General features: G+C 39.5%; 1 protein-coding gene across 1 annotated transcript; it reads right to left on the reverse strand.

The window, feature by feature from the left end:
• Nucleotides 1-15545: 15545 nt before the first annotated feature.
• LOC141617469 (uncharacterized) lies at nt 15546-16428 on the reverse strand. Its single transcript, XM_074434665.1, has 4 exons — nt 16379-16428; nt 15908-16052; nt 15735-15815; nt 15546-15638 (listed from the first exon to the last, which is right to left on the reverse strand). The coding sequence occupies exons 1-4, from the start codon at nt 16426-16428 to the stop codon at nt 15546-15548; spliced, it is 369 nt and encodes a 122-aa protein (XP_074290766.1).
• Nucleotides 16429-17905: the final 1477 nt, after the last annotated feature.

A 17905-nucleotide genomic window follows, 5' to 3' on the forward strand; every position in this document is an offset into this window, starting at 1 on the left:
TGTCACAATATGAAGGCAAAGGTCATTCCTATGATCAATTGAAAACAAAATATGAGAAGATGTGAATGAATACAAATGGGATACTCACGTTGCTTGCTCGGTGAAGGGCGTTCACATCCCGCCGGTAGACGTTGTGAGAAGAACGCTTGCTCTTCGTCCGGCACATGACCCAATCCCTCACCACGGGATAGGCCCTCTCCAACGGCTCCGTCCTCTTGGGCGCGAGGTCCGGAAAGTAAGAGTACACCCACGCACGTAAAACGAGAATAGTCAATGACGATCTTTCGATCTTTGATAAAAGAAAGGAATTTACGTTGATCTAAAGGAAGGTTCATACCTCCAATACAGGCCGGGTCCGACAGGCGCCGGGAGAAGTCCCCTTCTCCATCAACTCCGGACGAACCATGGCCCTCATAAAGCGGATGAGGACCGCAAAACCAGCAAAGATGACCAGTCCCAACGCCCTAAGGAACTCGGGTCGAGAAAGAAAGGGGAGAAGCTTCGTCGACGACCTCTCACCCTTGTCTCCGAGGTAAATCGAAGACAAGAACCACCAAAGCCACAGACAGGCCCTCGCTCGGTGTACAAGGAGGAGGAGCCGTCTCCCTCCCATCGATCACCACCGATAACGGGGTCTTCCCGCAAAGTAATCTCGAACATAGGTCTGGGTACCAAACCCGGCACGCAACAGACCTTCGGCGACGGGTTCCGGCCGATCAACCTCCTCGCCTCGGCCGAATCCGCCCTCATGCCGGCCTCCGGCCACACCATCTCCTCGATCCGCACGGCGGACGGAAATCATGCCGTAGTCCTCCAAGGTGACTCCCACCTCACCAAAAGGCAGGTGAAATGTGGAAGTCGTATCCCAGAATCGATCCAAGAAAGCACGAACCAGGCTAAGGTTGGCCCGCAACTTCCTCTTCACGATATCCCTCCAACCCGAACCGGAGGACCAAACGCTCCGCGCTCAATCATGGCTCTCTCCTCCTCCGGTACCGCTCGTAATGCTCCATCGCCGTCGTATACCCCGAGAACGACCGGATGTTTCCGGCCTCCTATTAAAATTTGAAACAAAGCTATCTTTAGTTTTGGAATAAATTTGGAAGAGATTTGAACAAAAACGGAAAAGGATAGGTAAAGAGTTAGGGAATTCCTATTTACCAAGCTCTTCACCGTCCTGTAGGACAAGTGACCCTCTGCAGCCCACACAAGGTGCCTACTCTCCCAGGTCTCGGCCCACGCAGGAGCACCTCTCAGCTGGCGACCCCCTCGTCCGAGGTGGGCCCGTCTCGGGATCTCTTCCTCGTCAGCAGCCTCCTCCTCGGGAACCTCCTCTGCAGCAGCCATCACCGCGGCGGTGAAGGCCTGCTCTAAAGCCTCCTCAACAGCAGCGGCGTCTATGTCCATGGGATCTCTCCCAGAAGAAGAAGCGTCGTCACCTGCAACGGTTAAAGCAAATCCAGGCCGCGTCACATGGCGACAAGCCCTTGTTAAGTAGTTTTCGAGCCTTCAAGGCCCAGAAGTCGCCCCTTTCTGGCCATCCTTGGCCATAGTCCCACCAATTCGATCACTCATGTGATGAATAGGGTCAAGTCAAGTCAAAGTCAAAGCCTAGTTCCGAGTTCGAGTCGAAAATTCGGCAGCATTTCGCTATAACGGCGATTATGCCCTAAAAAGTGTCCTGCAAAAAGTTGTCACAAACCAAATTTCCGAGATGACAGGAAGTTTACCCATCATCCAAGGGTCCCAAGTATCAAATTTCATCACAAATGGGCAATCCTAAGGCCATTTTCGAAGCAATTTTCGATCTAGTCGTGAAACTTAGTCTCAAAATTCGCTCAAGGGCTCAAAACTTGATGAAAATTCGAAGTAAATACATGGTTATGTTCCTAACATTGCCTACTACTCATTTCTAGTATCAATTTGGCATGACAAATCCATTTGGGGGAAAAGCCCCAAATTTTCGATCAAAAGGGTCGAAAACCCTAATGTTCGCGGCTCAAAATTCGACAAAAATGAATGATTAATGCAAGATTAAAGCACATACCTCGATTAGTCATATTCCAAGCAAGCTTTTGAATCCAACCTTGATAGAAATGGTGAAGAGTTGAGAGAGAAATTGAAGGATTTATGTTTCGAAATAATGAAATGAAAACCTTTCTGATTTCGCGTTTTTACGCGGAATTGCTGAATTGGGGAACAGCAGACGCGGCGCGCTGCGCCTCATCCAAGAGACGCAGCTCTTGCTGCGCCTCTTCCTTTGTTTCCCTCCTGATGGATTTTCAAAAATCCGTTATGAGTTCGTTACTCGTGGGCCCATCTTTGGTGCGCCTCTTCTTCGATGACATTTTATCACTTTGGTCCGTTTCGATGATTTCCCTTCGTTCTGGTCCGCATTTTATCCAAAGGCGACAAAAGATTTGCAAAGATTGTCCAAATTCATTTTATCCCGCGAGCGATATTTGATATTGCTCAACCATTTTGGCGCGAGTAGTATTTTGCGATGTTTTGCTCACTCGAGGCTTTCTTTCGTGACGATTCGACGTTCTAGTCGTCAAATCATTTTATCCCGTACGGTAGTAGTATTTTGCGATCGCTCACTCAAGACTTTCCCCCGACGATCAAGATGTTCCTAGTCGTCGACATATTCCCCAACAAGAGTTCGCTTGAGACCGACGCAAGCAGATTCAACTTCCAAATTTCGCCAGAGTTCGCTCGAGACCAACGCAAGCGGATTCCCCCAGCAGTTTCTACCAACGTCCTGCTGCTTTCAATGTTTCTTGTTTCCCCGCGGAGTTCGACAGGGTGTCGTTCTCCAGAAGTTCCTATACCCAAACCTTAGTTACCTTTAGGTCAGAACTCGTATTTGGCCTCCTTCCTGTCAATGCTTTCCTTTAGGGTCCCACACCCTAGCACATTCATATATTATCTTTAGGTCTTAACCTTAGCTCCTATGCACCTCCGAAAGCATCTCGAGGAAGAAGTCTCAGGTATGGTTCCTTCTTATGGCTGGCGAGCCTCCTTACGTAGTCTAATGGACTTTAAATGACCCTCCCCGATAGTCGGCAGACTCTAAAATGTTCCGACGAGGTCCTGGCTCGACCCCTTGAGCCGCCTCGCGTCGCCATAGTCGTCGGGTTGTAATCTTCGATTGACCTGATGGCTATACTTTGACTTTCGCCTTGTCCAAGCCTCGGTCAAAGTGGGGGCTCAGAGACACCTCGTTTCGCACCCCTCGCAAACCACCCGGTGATGATTGGGCCGCATGTTTGATTCGCGGAACGATTAGTGACAGTTCGTAAGATTATCGTCAAGTGATTGCTCAAATATAAATGTCAACCTCTTAGTTGTCATCTACGTGCCGATACGGTCGTTTTGGCAGTAATTAGAGTACATTCGAGTCCGGTCAAAAACCGTCTCCATTTTTCGATATTTGTTAAATCCCGAGTCGAATGTTCGGAATGTTCCGGATATTTCTATTCCATATTCATCAAATTTTATCTTTTGGCAAATAATATCCCGTAATATTCAAAAGATAATCAAATTAAATCCGTCCTACCATAACTAAAACGCGGAAATCTTTCTTAGCGGAGGAAACCCCACGGGAACAAAGCGCGGCACCTTTGCGCCTCTTCCAAGAGACGCGATGGTCGCTGCGCCTCTTCCCAGGCCCTTCTTTGCATGATTTACGTATCTTTTTTATATCTTTCCGAGATTCACTTCCAAAGAGTCTCCGAAACCCTATTCCTTCACGTGATTAGTATAAATAGGAGCTTTCGTTCCTCATATTTCTCACGCGAGTGTCCGCCCTTCTCTTCTCCCTTTGCATTCTAGACTTTGTTCTTACTAATTGGCGCCTACGTGCTTGAACCTTCGACCACGTAAGCTCGGATCTTTCCGGGTACCAGCCTCTCCGTTGCATGACCGACCAATTTGACCACTACACTCAATCAATCTAATTAATCAACTTGTTAAATCGTTTTCCTCTTAAGAGGGCACTCTTTCCTTGCATTCGCGTCGAGCATCACTAATCGATTTTCTTAGTTCTTCTCGTTCCGTCAACATGTAAGTCTGAGGGTGTAATCTCTCCTTTTATTTATTGTATTTTATTTATCGTATCACAATTGTAAGATTTATGTCGAAAGTACTCATTAAAACCGATTTCTAAAACCGTCTTTAAAACTCGTTTTTTGCGGATTTCCGTGAGATGAGACGTTGAGAAAAGACGCAAAGAATCTTTGCGCCTCTTCAAAGGAGCGCAGCACTGCTGCGCCTCTTTGTGAGGCCGCGCAGATTCGCTTCTTTTCTTCTTCCTCCGTCCTCTGCAATTCGTATCAAATTTGTTTGTTTTGTTTGTTCGTCTGTTAATTCTCCGTCATAAAACCATAATAATTAGCATGTATATTGTATCATATATTTCATCATTCATTCACATGTTAATTCATCTAATCCGACTTAAATCCCTAGTAATTCATATTTGCGGGTTTTCGTCACTAATAATATTCAATTCGAGTTCTAGGGATTCAATTCGTTCATGTTGAGTTTCTGGGATTCATTGTTGGTATATTTTCATCTGTTTGTTCATTAATTCATCGTCAATCCATCATATTTAGTCTAAATTAGATAATAACTTGCTTGTTAATTGTTTATTAACATCGACCCTTCACATGTTTAATCCGTCTTATTTCCGTCTCATCCATGTTCTACTTTGTTTTATGACCTCAATCACATGTAAATAATCTGTAAATCACTTTCATCCGAGTACATAATCTAAATCAATCCCTTAAATTCGCCAATTAACGTTAACAATTGCGGTTTTGGCTTCTGAATGAGTTCGTCCTTGGAAGCACGCAGCGTCTGCCGCGCCTCTTCCAAAGGGCGCGATGTCTCTGCGCCTTTGTTCCAGACGACTTCGTCCCCGAACTCCTTTTCTCGCCTTGACCTAGATTAATTAGTTTACGTATCAATTAACTAATATCCGTAGTATCGCTAATTCCTGTTCGTTAATTTGTTGTTTTATTCTTTTGTTCCTTTTTATCAAATTATCCGTTTTAAAGGTATTTTCGACATAAACCGCCTAATCCAATGTAATTAATGTAATTTCCATTATTGTAATTTATTTCATTTATTTCATTGTTTTGTATGTTTTCACATGTAATTCAACATTAATTCCAACTTCGACCCCAATTGTTTGCCTAATTAATTGTTCACCGACTTAGCTAATTTCACATGTTAGGATTAATCTAATGGATGTTGCATTGCATGCATATGGCCGACGATATATCGAGTACGAATAACTTCCCTAATCATTAGTAGAGGCCGCTATCGAGGCGGGCGGGATTAGGTGTTCGATCAAAAGAGCTTCCTAATACGTACCCTCACCCCTTACTCCAGATCTCCGTGAGCACCCGTGTTCATTGGCATCCACGAGAGTCATTCTAGACATAGAATGCTAAGGGTAACGATTGCTTAGTGTTCATGTCACTACTTTGTGTCTTGACATGACACGAGGTATTCGAACGGTTCCAATTTCCCATAAAAATTGGTGGCGACTCCTTACAAAATGCAAACGCTTGTTTTCGAGCCCCTTCACTCCCAAGCGCCCCCGTGGGCGGCCCGCTGTCCACAGAAACATAACATCGGGTCTACTTGCGGTCAAATATAACAGTGACCCAATCATCCCATGGTAAGTAGTTTCATCAACTGATTTACCATTTTCATCCAATGTCAATTTCTTGTTCTCGACTATTGGAGTAGGCATAGCATGTGAATTTTCTATTCCGAATTTCCGGATCAACTCCTTGATGTATTTCTTTGATGGATTTTAATGCCTTCATCAGTTTGTTGTATTTGCAGCCCTAAGAAGAATTTTAATTCTCCCATCATACTCATCTCGAACTCGGAAGTCATCAACTCAGAAAAATATTTGCACAAGCTTCGGTTGGTCGATCCAAAGATGATATCATCGACGTATATTTGAACAACCAAAAGGTCAGAACCCTCAGTTTTTAGAAATAGGGTTTTATCGATGGATCCTCTACTGAATCCACTGTCAAGTAGAAACTTAGATAATCGATCGTACCAAGCCCTAGGTGCTTGCTTTAATCCGTATAGGACTTTATCTAATTTGAATACGTGATCCTCAAATTTGATATTCTTAAAAGCAGAGGGCTGTTTAACGAAGACTTCCTCTTGTAAATAACCGTTTAAGAATGCCGTCTTGACATCCATCTGGAAGAGCTTCATTCCCTTGTGTGCGGCGAATGCTATCAGAAGCTAATAGCTTCAAGACGAGCAACAGGTACGAAAGTCTCGTCATAATCTATTCCTTCTTATTGATTATACCCTTGGACCACCAATCTTGCTTTGTTTCGGACAATGACTCTGGCATCATCTAATTTGTTCCTGAAGACCCACCTAGTTCCAATGACTGAACGATCTTTTGGTCTAGGAACTAAATGCCAAACCTTGTTTCTTTCGAACTGTTGTAGCTCTTCTTGTATAGCTATAATCCAATCTGATTCAGCAAGAGCTTCATTGATATTCTTTGGTTCGATCATGGATAGAAAAGAGTAGAAGGAACATAAGTTGTTTAAGGAACATCTTGTTTGAACACCCTTCTTAATATTTCCAAGAATATTGTCCATGGGATGTGAGTTCTTGTATTTCCATTTTGTTGAAGTGCTTGGTTCTTCATCGTTATTTGAGCTTGACCCGACTTCATTTGGTTCGGAATTAGAGGAAGTTCCCCCTAAATCCAATCCGGGTGTTGTATTTGAGCCGATTATAACCTCGGACTCTACACTTTGATTTGGATTCAATGTTATAGTAACATCATCAATAACATTGTTTTGGGAGTTCTTGTCTTGAGTCAATGTTATAGTATTATCAACTATAACTTTGCCTTTCTCCTTTTTATCTTTTGAGGAACGAGTAAGTTCATCACTTATTCCCTCAATTTCATTGTCCTCTAATTCCAACTCCGGGGGATCGTCTCTTGAGAGACGAAAGTCGGGTTCATCCAAGTCTTCTTCCTCATCCTGTAAAGGCTTATCGAACACGTTATCTTCATCAAAAATAACGTGGATACTTTCTTCAATACAAAGAGTTCTTTTATTGATGACTTTGTAAGCCTTGCTATGATCTGAGTATCCTATGAAAATCGCCTCATCACTTCTAGGGTCGAATTTGCTTAAACGGTTTTTACCGTTATTATGCACAAAGCACTTGCTCCCAAAGCAACGAAGATGGGAGATATTAGGTTTTCGACCTCTAAGGAGTTCGTAGGGGGTTTTCTTAAGAATAGGTCGGATCATAGCACGATTATGGATGTAGCAAGAAGTACTAATGGCTTCAGCCCAAAAGTTACGAGGTAAACCACTACACAAGAGCATTGTACGTGCCATATCTTCTAAAGTTCTATTCATACGTTCAACGACACCGTTTTGTTGAGGAGTTCTTGGTGCAGAAAAGTTGTGCCCTACACCATTAACTCTACAATATTCTATAAAAGTTTGATTATCAAATTCGGTTCCATGATCCGTACGAATAGATACAAGATTAGTCTTATATTTGTTTTGAACACGTTTCATAAGACAATCAAATTCATCAAAAGTTTAGTCTTTTGAATGAAGAAAGATAGGCCATACATACCTTGAGTAGTCGTCTACAAGAACGAAGACGTACATGGATCCTCCTCTACTCCTTACCTTCATTGGTCCACATAAATCCATGTGTACTAATTCCAAGGCTTGATTTGTGCTTACTACTCTTTTTGGTTTGAATGATGATCTTACTTGTTTACACCTTGCACTCGTGTCACACATCTTTTCTTGGTCGAACTTGATCTTAGGTAACCCTTCAACCAAGTCCCACTTCTTGAGTTTATTCAAGGTTAGTGAGCTAATGTGACCAAAACGTTTATGCCATGGACAAGGATCATCAAGTGTAACTTTCATGCACGAAAAGGAGTTAGTAGGCACAGCATTTAAATCTACCATATAAACATTCCCTTTTCTGTGGCCTTCAAGAATAACATTGCTAGTTCCTTCAATAATAATGCGACAACTATCAGTATGAAAAACTACTTTGTTACCTTTGTCGCATAGTTAAGATATGCTTAACAAGTTATGTTTTAGACCGTCCACGAGATAAATATCACTGATCGCGTGAGACTTAGAGATTCCGATTTTGCCAACGCCGATTACTTTTCCCATTTTGTTGTCCCCGAACGTCACTTTGCCTCCGTTGAAGGGTTTGAGTGAAAGAAATATATTCTTATCTCCGGTCATGTGTCTTGAACATCCACTGTCAAGATACCATTGATTGTTTTCTTTCACTTCTTCCTGCAGAAACTAAGTCCTTTCGAATCCAAACTTGTCTAATAACCGTTTTTCTAACCCTTGGTTTATTTGGCTTAGGAGGAGTTCTAGGGTTAGGGTTTTCTCTAGGTCGTTCACGACTATTTCCCTTGTTAGTAGGTTTACTAGGTTGAGATCGACAAGGGTTTTGTGAAGTGCTAGGTTTCTTAGTGTAGTCAAAGGCCATGTCATAGAACCAACGAAATTTATTATTCCTTTCTTCGTTAGGTTCGTTAGTGGGGGTCTCCTTACCCTCGACAACTATGTCAACAGTTTTGGCATGTTCGGCATTTTTTCGTATATCATGAGCCTTTTTGACACAATTGATTTGGATGTGACCTGTATGACTACAGTAATTGCAAATCAGGTATTCAGGAAGATCAGCATACTTCCTTTTTCTGAAATCAAAATCCGAAGGTGTTGATTTGTATTTAGAGTGATCTCTACGGCTGTAGCACTCATGTCCTAACCCCATCTTCATATTGTTGTCTGATTGTTCGGTTAGGAAGTTTAGGACTTTTGTGCTACCTTCCCACTTATCATGAACCTTTCTAGCGTGTAGAAGTAGGTCTTTTAGGGTTTTAATTTCGTCTTGACATTTCGTGTGATCTACATCATTGTCCTTTTTAAAGTTATTATTTCACGAAAGTCTTGGAATCGTTTGTTAAGAATGAACACAACATCGGTGTGTTGTTTCTTAACATTGATCATATCAGACTTAGATTCCTTCAATTGCCTTAGAAGAGAATCTATCTCTTTCTTTTGGTCTAAGATCGCTGCTTCATCAGATGTGACCTTAGTTTCCAAAAGTTCTCTGGCTTTTTTAAGTTCTAAAGTTATAGCTTCATTAGCTATAACTTTGGCATGAAGGTACTTGATGTTAAGCTTTAGGTCGGAAGTTGTAGCTTCATTAGCTATAACTTTAGACTCTAATTCCTTCTTTTCAGCCATAGTAGCATCTAGTGTTGTAGCTTTCTCAGCTATAACTTTAGATTTCAACTTCTTAGCTTTAGCCTTGAGAGTATGATTTTCTTCCGCGATTTCGAGAATCTGCTCCTTTAGATCTTTCAATTCCAAATCCTGTTCGTGACACTTATCAAGAGATTGTTCAAAGAATTTAACTAAAGCACTTTTAAACAATTTCTTAACGCGTTTTTTAAGCTCAAGATAACTTACCTCTTCATCGTCATCTTCGTCTGATTCTCCGAGAAAGCAATAGTTTGATTGAGAATTTGTGCTTTCATCGTCACTGTCGGAGATTAGGTCAAGACTAACACTGCTGAGACAAAGGTTGGCCACTTCGTCGTCTTCAGATTCCTCGTCATCTTCTGAGTCAAGGTCTCCCCAACACGAAGCCATCATAACTTGTTTGAATTCTCTCTTTGTCTTCTCACATTTTGTCTTGTCCTTTATCTTCTCCTATGTTGGACAATCTTTGATCATATGACCAGATTCTCCACACTTGAAGCATCCTCTATTTGCGAAAGATGACTTTGAATTAGTAACGTTCTTATTGGACGTTTTGTTGTTGTTGTTGTAGGATGATTTTGTTTGTTTGTTTCATCCTCTATTTCAGAGTCAACTTCTTCACTCTTTAAGGCCATACTCTTATTGCGACTTGGTTCAGCGTCATCCTTGTTAAGAGTAATTTCATGGGCCATGAGAGCACCAATGAGTTCTTGATAGGAAAGGGTTTCAAGATCTCGTGATTCCTCCATTGCAGTGACCTTAGCACGCCACTTCTTAGTAAGGCTCCTAAGAACCTTTCTAGCAATGTCCTCGATCTTGAATTTCCTACCTAGGTTTTTCGGTTCGTTTATGATGCTTGAAAACCTTGCGGACATGCTATCTAAGGACTCATTAGGCTCCATAATGAATAGCTCAAATTTTTGCATAAGCAAATCTATTCGGTGCTTCCTAACAATGGAAGTACCCTCATAAGCTAATTCGAGCCCATCTCATATCTCCTTGGCCGTGGAACATGAAGAAAACCGATGAAACTCAGTAGAAGTTATTCCGTTTTGCAGGAGACTTATCGCTTTGGAGTTCTTTTCGACCTTCTTGTAGTCGGCCTCGACATAGTCCTCTTCTTTCTTTTCATAGGTAGTGCCTTCCTCGGATGCCACAAGAATTTTGTGCGGTCCGTTTTGAATAATCCTCCAGCACTCCCGATCGTGACCTTTCACATAGTGAGTCATCATGTTTTTCCACAATCCGTAATTTTTCCCATCAAAGACGGGACACTTGAGATATTTGAAATCCATTTATCACGTGATAGGCAGCGGAATATAAAACGATAAGATAAATGAAAAACAAGATAGATCAGCCTCTTTGCGGTTAGGCAATCAAGAGCACGAGGCTCTGATACCAATTGAAGAGTCTATTGATCCAAAATACTCAAGAGAGGGGGGGGTGAATTGAGGATTTAAAACTTTTGAAAGCTTTTTTTGATTATGTGTGTGTAATTGATTATTTAAAGTTTATTGATTAAACTTTAACTAATCAACTAATGGAAGTAAACGAAATAAACGAAGCAAGCGAAAGAACGAAGAGACACACGGTTTTTTGAAGTGGTTCAGTTTCACAAGTCGAAACCTACGTCCACTATTCTCGATTAATAAATTTAGCACCTTTCTACGGATTACAAATTTACTAACCCAACTCGTACAACTAACTCTAGCTGTAACTCAATGAGTACCGTTAAATACTCGAGTGACTAACTTACGCTAATAAGAAAGCACTAATGATTCTAACAAAGGTTCACGTTAATGAACAAGTTAAGAAATCAACTAAGCACTATTATCTTATAACGATAAAATAAGAACAAGTATGCGAGTTTTAAAACACACGACCTTTCAAAATAACAAAACGGTTTTTCTTGAAAAACACACGGTTTGCTTTGCAAAGTTGAAATCAATTTTTATGCTTAAGGTCTCTATTTTAAATGTGGCTAATAACAAAGTATTTATAGGGAAGGAAGGAGTAGGCTACATGGTTTTACACAAACCCTAATAGCCGAAATAATAAGATATAAAAACAAATCATATCTTCTTATTATCTCTTTCCTAAAAGCCTTAAAAGATAATAAAGAATATTCCAAAAGATAGAATATAATTTATTCAAATATTATCTTTACTATAAATTCTAAGATCATGATAAGATTTCCTAAAATAAGAATATCTTTTATCATAAACAAATATATTAAGTAAGATATATAAGATATATAAGATATTATTATAAAATAAAATCTTTACCTAATATACCCTAGGTGACACGAGATGTCACAACTCATATGCCTCGTGACTCGTGCAAACCCTAGCCTTAACATATGATTTAGAATTTAGGTTTTAAGAGAGGCTAAGTTGAAACCCTAATTAGTAGCAAAGTCCAACTCATAAGCTGATCCATTACAACTACTAATTAACGTCCAATACAAAGCCCAACTCCTCACTAAACCGGGCTATATTATATAAATACTTCCATTAAAATATTTAAAATAAACTTTAAACAATTATAAAACAATTTTCGAAACAATTATAAGTCGTGTGTAAAAACTCAGCATCTCAATGTTATAGTAGGGGAGCTATAACATTGAGCTCTTTTACTAGTAACGTTATAGCTGCAAAGCTATAACTTTACCAAATCAAGAAACTCATTCTTTATTATCATTACGAGATAATCACCTATACTATTCTAATCTTCAAGGAGATCTTCGAGTATAGGCTACGTCATCATCCAAGCTTGATTAATCTTTAGACGAACTCCGTCTTCACATACTTCTTGAATGAATCTTGAATCGTTTGATCTTTGAATAGAGGCTTAAACTTTACATGCAATCGTCACAATCTTCTTTGTTGCTCGTAAAAGGTTAATTCTAAAACACTTGACAAACGATTATACGCAACAAGTATATAAAATGTAAAGCACCTTGACATCATCAAAACATAAACATATAAGCTATATGGTTCAACAAGTTTGTTATGTTAGTTAGACTCTATTATAAATAAAGAAACAATGATCATGGTAACACAAAATTTATCAATATACAAGATTCATCCGATTTACAAATTATCATGAATTTACTATTTTACATTAAGGTTAGAATTTTGTCTGTGTTTAAATTTGAATTCCGTTGACGGAGGTCTAAATTCCCCACTAGCCTAATGTCACATGTGTGATTGTTCAATTTCTAAATATTATAATTGTTGGCGCCTAATTTAGTTAAGGTACTAAATTTATTGTTTAAGGGTATGTGGGCCTATACGATAAAGAATCAGTTATGCTGATCCACGTTAGAGGTAAATGAAGTCCAGGAATGAAGAAGAATGCTGAATGAGGGAAAGCTAAATCAAGTGCCTGAAGGAAGCGTCAAGAGACTTGACGGTTATCCAACCGTCTCCCCACTAAGGAGTAGTTTTCAAAGTCCAAGACGTTGCTTATATAAAGAGGCATTCGTTGGAGGAGACAACGACAACTCAAACAACAACAACTACTACAACTTAGTCTATCCTTAGATCTTAGATCTTAGATTCTTAGTCGTAGAGTAGAGTAGATTAGCATTAGACTTAGACATAGCGGGGCGAGCCCATCCGATCATGGAGGTAATCAACCAACTATCCTTTAGTTTGTAACTTAGAAATCCACAAGTACTCTTGTGAAGACTCTAGTTGATGTTGTGTTATTGGATTTTTCTTGATATATTAGTATCATTGGAGATCCCTGTGTTTAAGTTTGTGAGTTTTATCATTCAACCTTGAGCGCTAAATTACTATAAGTAATTTAGCGTCCTTTATTTCATTGCGTATGTACAACAATGGCTTAAACCCTTGCATTAAAGGGTGGATCAGAAAGTGTAGGAGGGTAGTTACGACATCCAAGGTATCTTAATATACTATTTCACTACTACAGATACAGCCTATAACAACAGGTAAAAACCGTTGTAAAAACAAAAAGCGGACGTTGTTAAAGCGGCCGTTGTAGAAGGTATTTACAACGGTTTGGTTATTTAATGAAACCGTTGTCTAAAGTATTCACCACGGTTAAAAGCCGTTGTTGTTGGGTGTTCTCCGTTGTGGAAAGTGTTTCAAAATTTTAAAGGGAATAATATAACAACGGTTGTCGTATGTATAACCGTTGTTGTAACTTTCCCTCCAAAATTGTGAAGACTTTTGACAACGGGTTTATGGTACATACCCGTTGTTGAAATTGTTAGTAACAACGGTTCTTAGTTTAATACCCGTTGTTGTAATTTTACCTCCAAAATTGTGAAGACTTTTAACAACGGTTCTTCGATTAAAACCTGTTGTTGAATATTATGCGCGGGTATTTGTGAATGTCATTCACAACGGTGTTTTTTTTATTAACCGTTGTGAAAGGTATTCACAACAGTTTTTTTTTTAGTAACCGTTTTTATTACGAACTCCTAATGTTTTGAAAAATTAAATTTGTTTCATGCCATTCAAAAAACGCATATGTCGCTGACACCATATACCAAAGACCAAAAGATAAATCATGTTGGGTTCATCGAACTCAATAGATTCAATTCAACCACAAAAACCGCATCATATATATATATATATACTTACAAGGAGTTGAATTTACATGAACTAATCATTCCCTAACTTCAACAAAAAATTTACTAATAAGTTGATCTAAACTCGGAGTATCATGCATTTCTATATTCTAAGACGTAGTTGCCCCACATGTCTCTTACCTCGTCTATATCTATACTTGAGTACTGCTCAATCTGTTGTGACGGGTTGATTGCATATCATGGAAAAAACAAAGAGAAGACATTATGGTATATATAGCAACAAGCAAGACAACATTAGCAACATCATGGTATATATAGCAAAGGCAAAGCAAGACAACATTAGCTCTAATTTAAAAAAGTAATAAACACATGTTTAAATTATTACTAACCTTTTCTGGAATAACGAGATATCTTCGCCTAATAATCTCCAACATGAACCGACAAGCGTAGTATCCACATTGTATGCTATCTGGCTGGCGAGGGGCCTATTATTACATAAAAAAAACAGACGAGAGAAGGCTCACATCTGAATCTTGAACTTTAGGTATTGTATTAGTATTAAACACAGATTTTGCACTTAATGTTATTGTATTTGAGCACGTACCCCTGTTATCGTAATAAAATCGGGGCCAACATCGAATCTTTCGTGGGTTGATCCGCTCGTTTGCTCTTTTCTTCTCAAAGACCCTTTTTTAAAAAATAAAAAAGGAGGCAGAAACTAATTTTTTTAGGGGCAAAAATATGAAAGAGCTTTTTTCTATAAATAAAAATTGAAAATGTTATTATAAATAAATCAGTATTATAAACTTACATATTAATCAAGTGTTTAAAAGTCTCGCTTGGTTGATGATGTAAAGAGTCCAACCAGAAAACTTTATTCCTTGTCGGCATGATGGCTGCTAGCACCCAATGAGTCCTACATCAAGAGACATCATCATTATTAACAAGTACATATATTAGTTATGAAAATGCAATTGTAGGGGAAACGTAATATTAATTTGTTTATTACCCTTTTTCATTATAAGCGCCAAAAATCAGCTTCTTGGTTGTCGCCAATTGCTGAGCAATATAATCTACCCGTTGTTCGAACGAGAAATCCGGAATAAATAAAGATAAAACATAGGGGCACAGGAATCCATATTGATCAGATGGAATATTCTTCTCGGGGATCACTCTCAATTTCAATATCCTACATTATTACGGTATTAATTCCGGTATTTAAAACACTATCTAGTAGTCAGAATATTAGACTATGAAATTATTTATTAAGAAACTTACTTCATCCAAACAAATATGTGTGCTATATCAATCTGGTCTAGGCCAGCCCATACGGCTAGCAGATCCCATGATATAAGCGCTTGGCGCTCAGCCCCTAGAATATCCTCCTCGAGCGGAATAACTATCACTTGCTCGGTGGCTATGCGATGGCCAACCTCCTCATGCAGTCTCATCATCGTCACCGTTCTTACTTTTTGCATGTAATCCTTCCCTTTATATTGTGTGGAGTTTAAACTCCTAACTTTCGTGTCAGGAAAGAATGAGTCTTTGATTTTGTGCTACTACCACCAGCCTACACATGTAGTAGATAATTAAAATAATAAAAAATCCAAAGGTAACATATCCTAGTTGGAGTAATAAAAATAAAAGCGTACTTAATTAAATACCTCGTCAACCTGCTCTTTCAATGATGAGGTAGTAGTAGCAGGTAAGACTGGGGACTTAGGCTTATCAGTCTTTTTTGTCCCCTACACAAAATTACCATGCTTTTTATAAATACAGACAAAATATAAATAAAGGGAGCGAGGTTAATTTTTAAAAAAATGGAGAAGTTAATTAAATACCTCATCAAGTTGTTGTCTCGACGAGGTCGTTGGCATGTCTGTGGACTTAGGCTTATCCGCCAAAGCCGTCTTTTTTGTTCCCTACAAAAAAAAAAAAATAACATAGAAATTTAACATATAAAAGCATTCAACAATTAAAAATGTAACATATATATAAAGGTATTTCTTCTAACCCCAACTGCTTTCCGCTGCTGAGGCGGCGGAGATATCTTCGCCAAGTAGATGTGAGTTTCAGGCCATTGGATGAAACTTCCAAGCGCATCTCCCAGAATGGTAATGTCGTCACGAACTGGGACAGGCAGTTGCAAGTTTTCATGGCTTGGTAAGACAGTAGTTATCTCTACTTTGGTATGATTCGGCAAAAGTTTTTCGCCATGAACTACAGTTTCCGCTGCTGCAGATTTGGTGTGCATTTTTACGAGACCCCGGCCAACACGCACATGTGGCTTTTCGGTTCTATTAGGGTCGACAAGAATAAGCGGCCTCTTGTTTACGGCTTTGAAGAATATACACATACATTATTATATCTTTGCAAAAACGCTTCAAAGATTCAAAGATTTTGCAAAAACGCTTTGTCTCGGGCCGATTTTTGCACAAACTTGAGCATTCATATAAATTTAACTAATTAAACACTTCATGCATACCTTCGAAAACGGGGAGGAACCGACTTGAAGGGGATGTATGCGTTTTCCATCAGACCCTCTTCTCAAGTTGCATCTCCTTTTCAGGACCCATTATTTACCTAATAAAATTAACCAATGGCACCATGTCAGAAGTTATAGCATTAGAGCTGGCAGGGAACACACCCCCTGATCTTACCCAAAAAAAGAAGAAAAGAAAAATAAGGAAGTATTAGGTACCTGATCGGCTTTAGTTGTTACAACTTCAGAAGCATTATTAGGTACCTGATCTTTCTGAATCTCGTTGACCGATACTATGTATTGCCAAGGTAGTAGCGGCCTCTTGACTAATCTGTTGTACCTTATTATTACCCCCTTTAGAAATGACATCCTCCATCATCTTCACTTCTTCTTCGGAAAGCTTACCTCCAGCATTCAGCTTTAGTAGTACGGATGCCATTAACTGAAGCTGCTTGCCAAGAATGTAATGTGTCAGCAATTTTTATTCCAACAATAACATGTGAATTGAACTTAAATGAAAATAATAGAATAAATGTTACCATGTCAGCCTTCTCAGACTTAGTCTTCCTTTTCTTCTTTATCGGGGCAGTTTTCCCATAATATTTCGTTACTCCAACCTGTAACGGGACGCCCCTCAAACGACCTGGATGTTCGGGTCGGCCGATCGCTCTAGCAAGAACGTCATTACGACCACTGGGAGTGAATTTCCCTTCTTCTACCTCTTTCAATACGTTGTCCTATAATATATTAAATAAACTTCAAATTATATTTGTGACTAAAATAATAAAGTTAGTAATGAACTCGTCTTAATAAAATAATGCTTACTATGTTGGCCAAAACTTCCTCATCATATTTGTCACGCGACGACCGAGATCCTTTAGGCGTGTGCTCTTCTTTATAAGTTACATGCCGATCCACCTCTTTCACTCCCTTTGCCACCTACACATTAACATGGTAACATTTATACACGTAAATGTGTATCAATGCAAGTCCAAGTGTGATTAAAAAAAATAAAGTCTCACAGGGGAATAATGCATGCTACTTACGAGGTCCTCTTCTATCTTTCTGTAACCGCCTCGAGAACCATACCATTTCCCCTTCTTGCATGAAATGTTAGCACGATTTCTTCTGCTAACGGCCTTCAAATAATTATATAAAAGCGCAAGTAGATGAGATAATAAAAAGATTATATAAAGGACTCATTAATTAAAAAAATGATAGGTAAATCGTTAAAAGGCGAGGATATTTAACATGAAACTTCTCAGTAGTTCTCATCTTTTTGAAAAGATCCCATTGTTCCTGCTTGATGGTGGGACACTTGTTTTCCGGTGGGCTCTTACGCATCTCCCCCGTTGCCTTGTCCACATACAACCAATCCCTAGCAACGCCACACCTCCACCGCCTTTGTGGACATCCGCCGCCTTATGCATTAAATACTCATCATGGCTTTCATCGGGTATAATAAAGCCTTCCTTTACACGAGCCAAGTATAACTCCGCCAATTTTGGATTCAAATTTCTAAAATCATCT

Source organism: Silene latifolia, chromosome X (assembly GCF_048544455.1).
Source record: "Silene latifolia isolate original U9 population chromosome X, ASM4854445v1, whole genome shotgun sequence".
Taxonomy (NCBI): Eukaryota; Viridiplantae; Streptophyta; class Magnoliopsida; order Caryophyllales; family Caryophyllaceae; genus Silene; species Silene latifolia.

Excerpts from the sequence above, each read along its gene's own strand:
- LOC141617469 (XM_074434665.1), bottom strand. The coding sequence starts at position 16,428 with ATGGAAAACGCATACATCCCCTTCAAGTCGGTTCCTCCCCGTTTTCGA. Across the intron at positions 15,816-15,907 it reads AGCAGCGGAAAGCAGTTGGG|GGAACAAAAAAGACGGCTTT; the intron begins GTTAGAAGAAAT and ends TTTTTTTTGTAG. Across the intron at positions 15,639-15,734 it reads CGAGACAACAACTTGATGAG|GGGACAAAAAAGACTGATAA; the intron begins GTATTTAATTAA and ends AATTTTGTGTAG.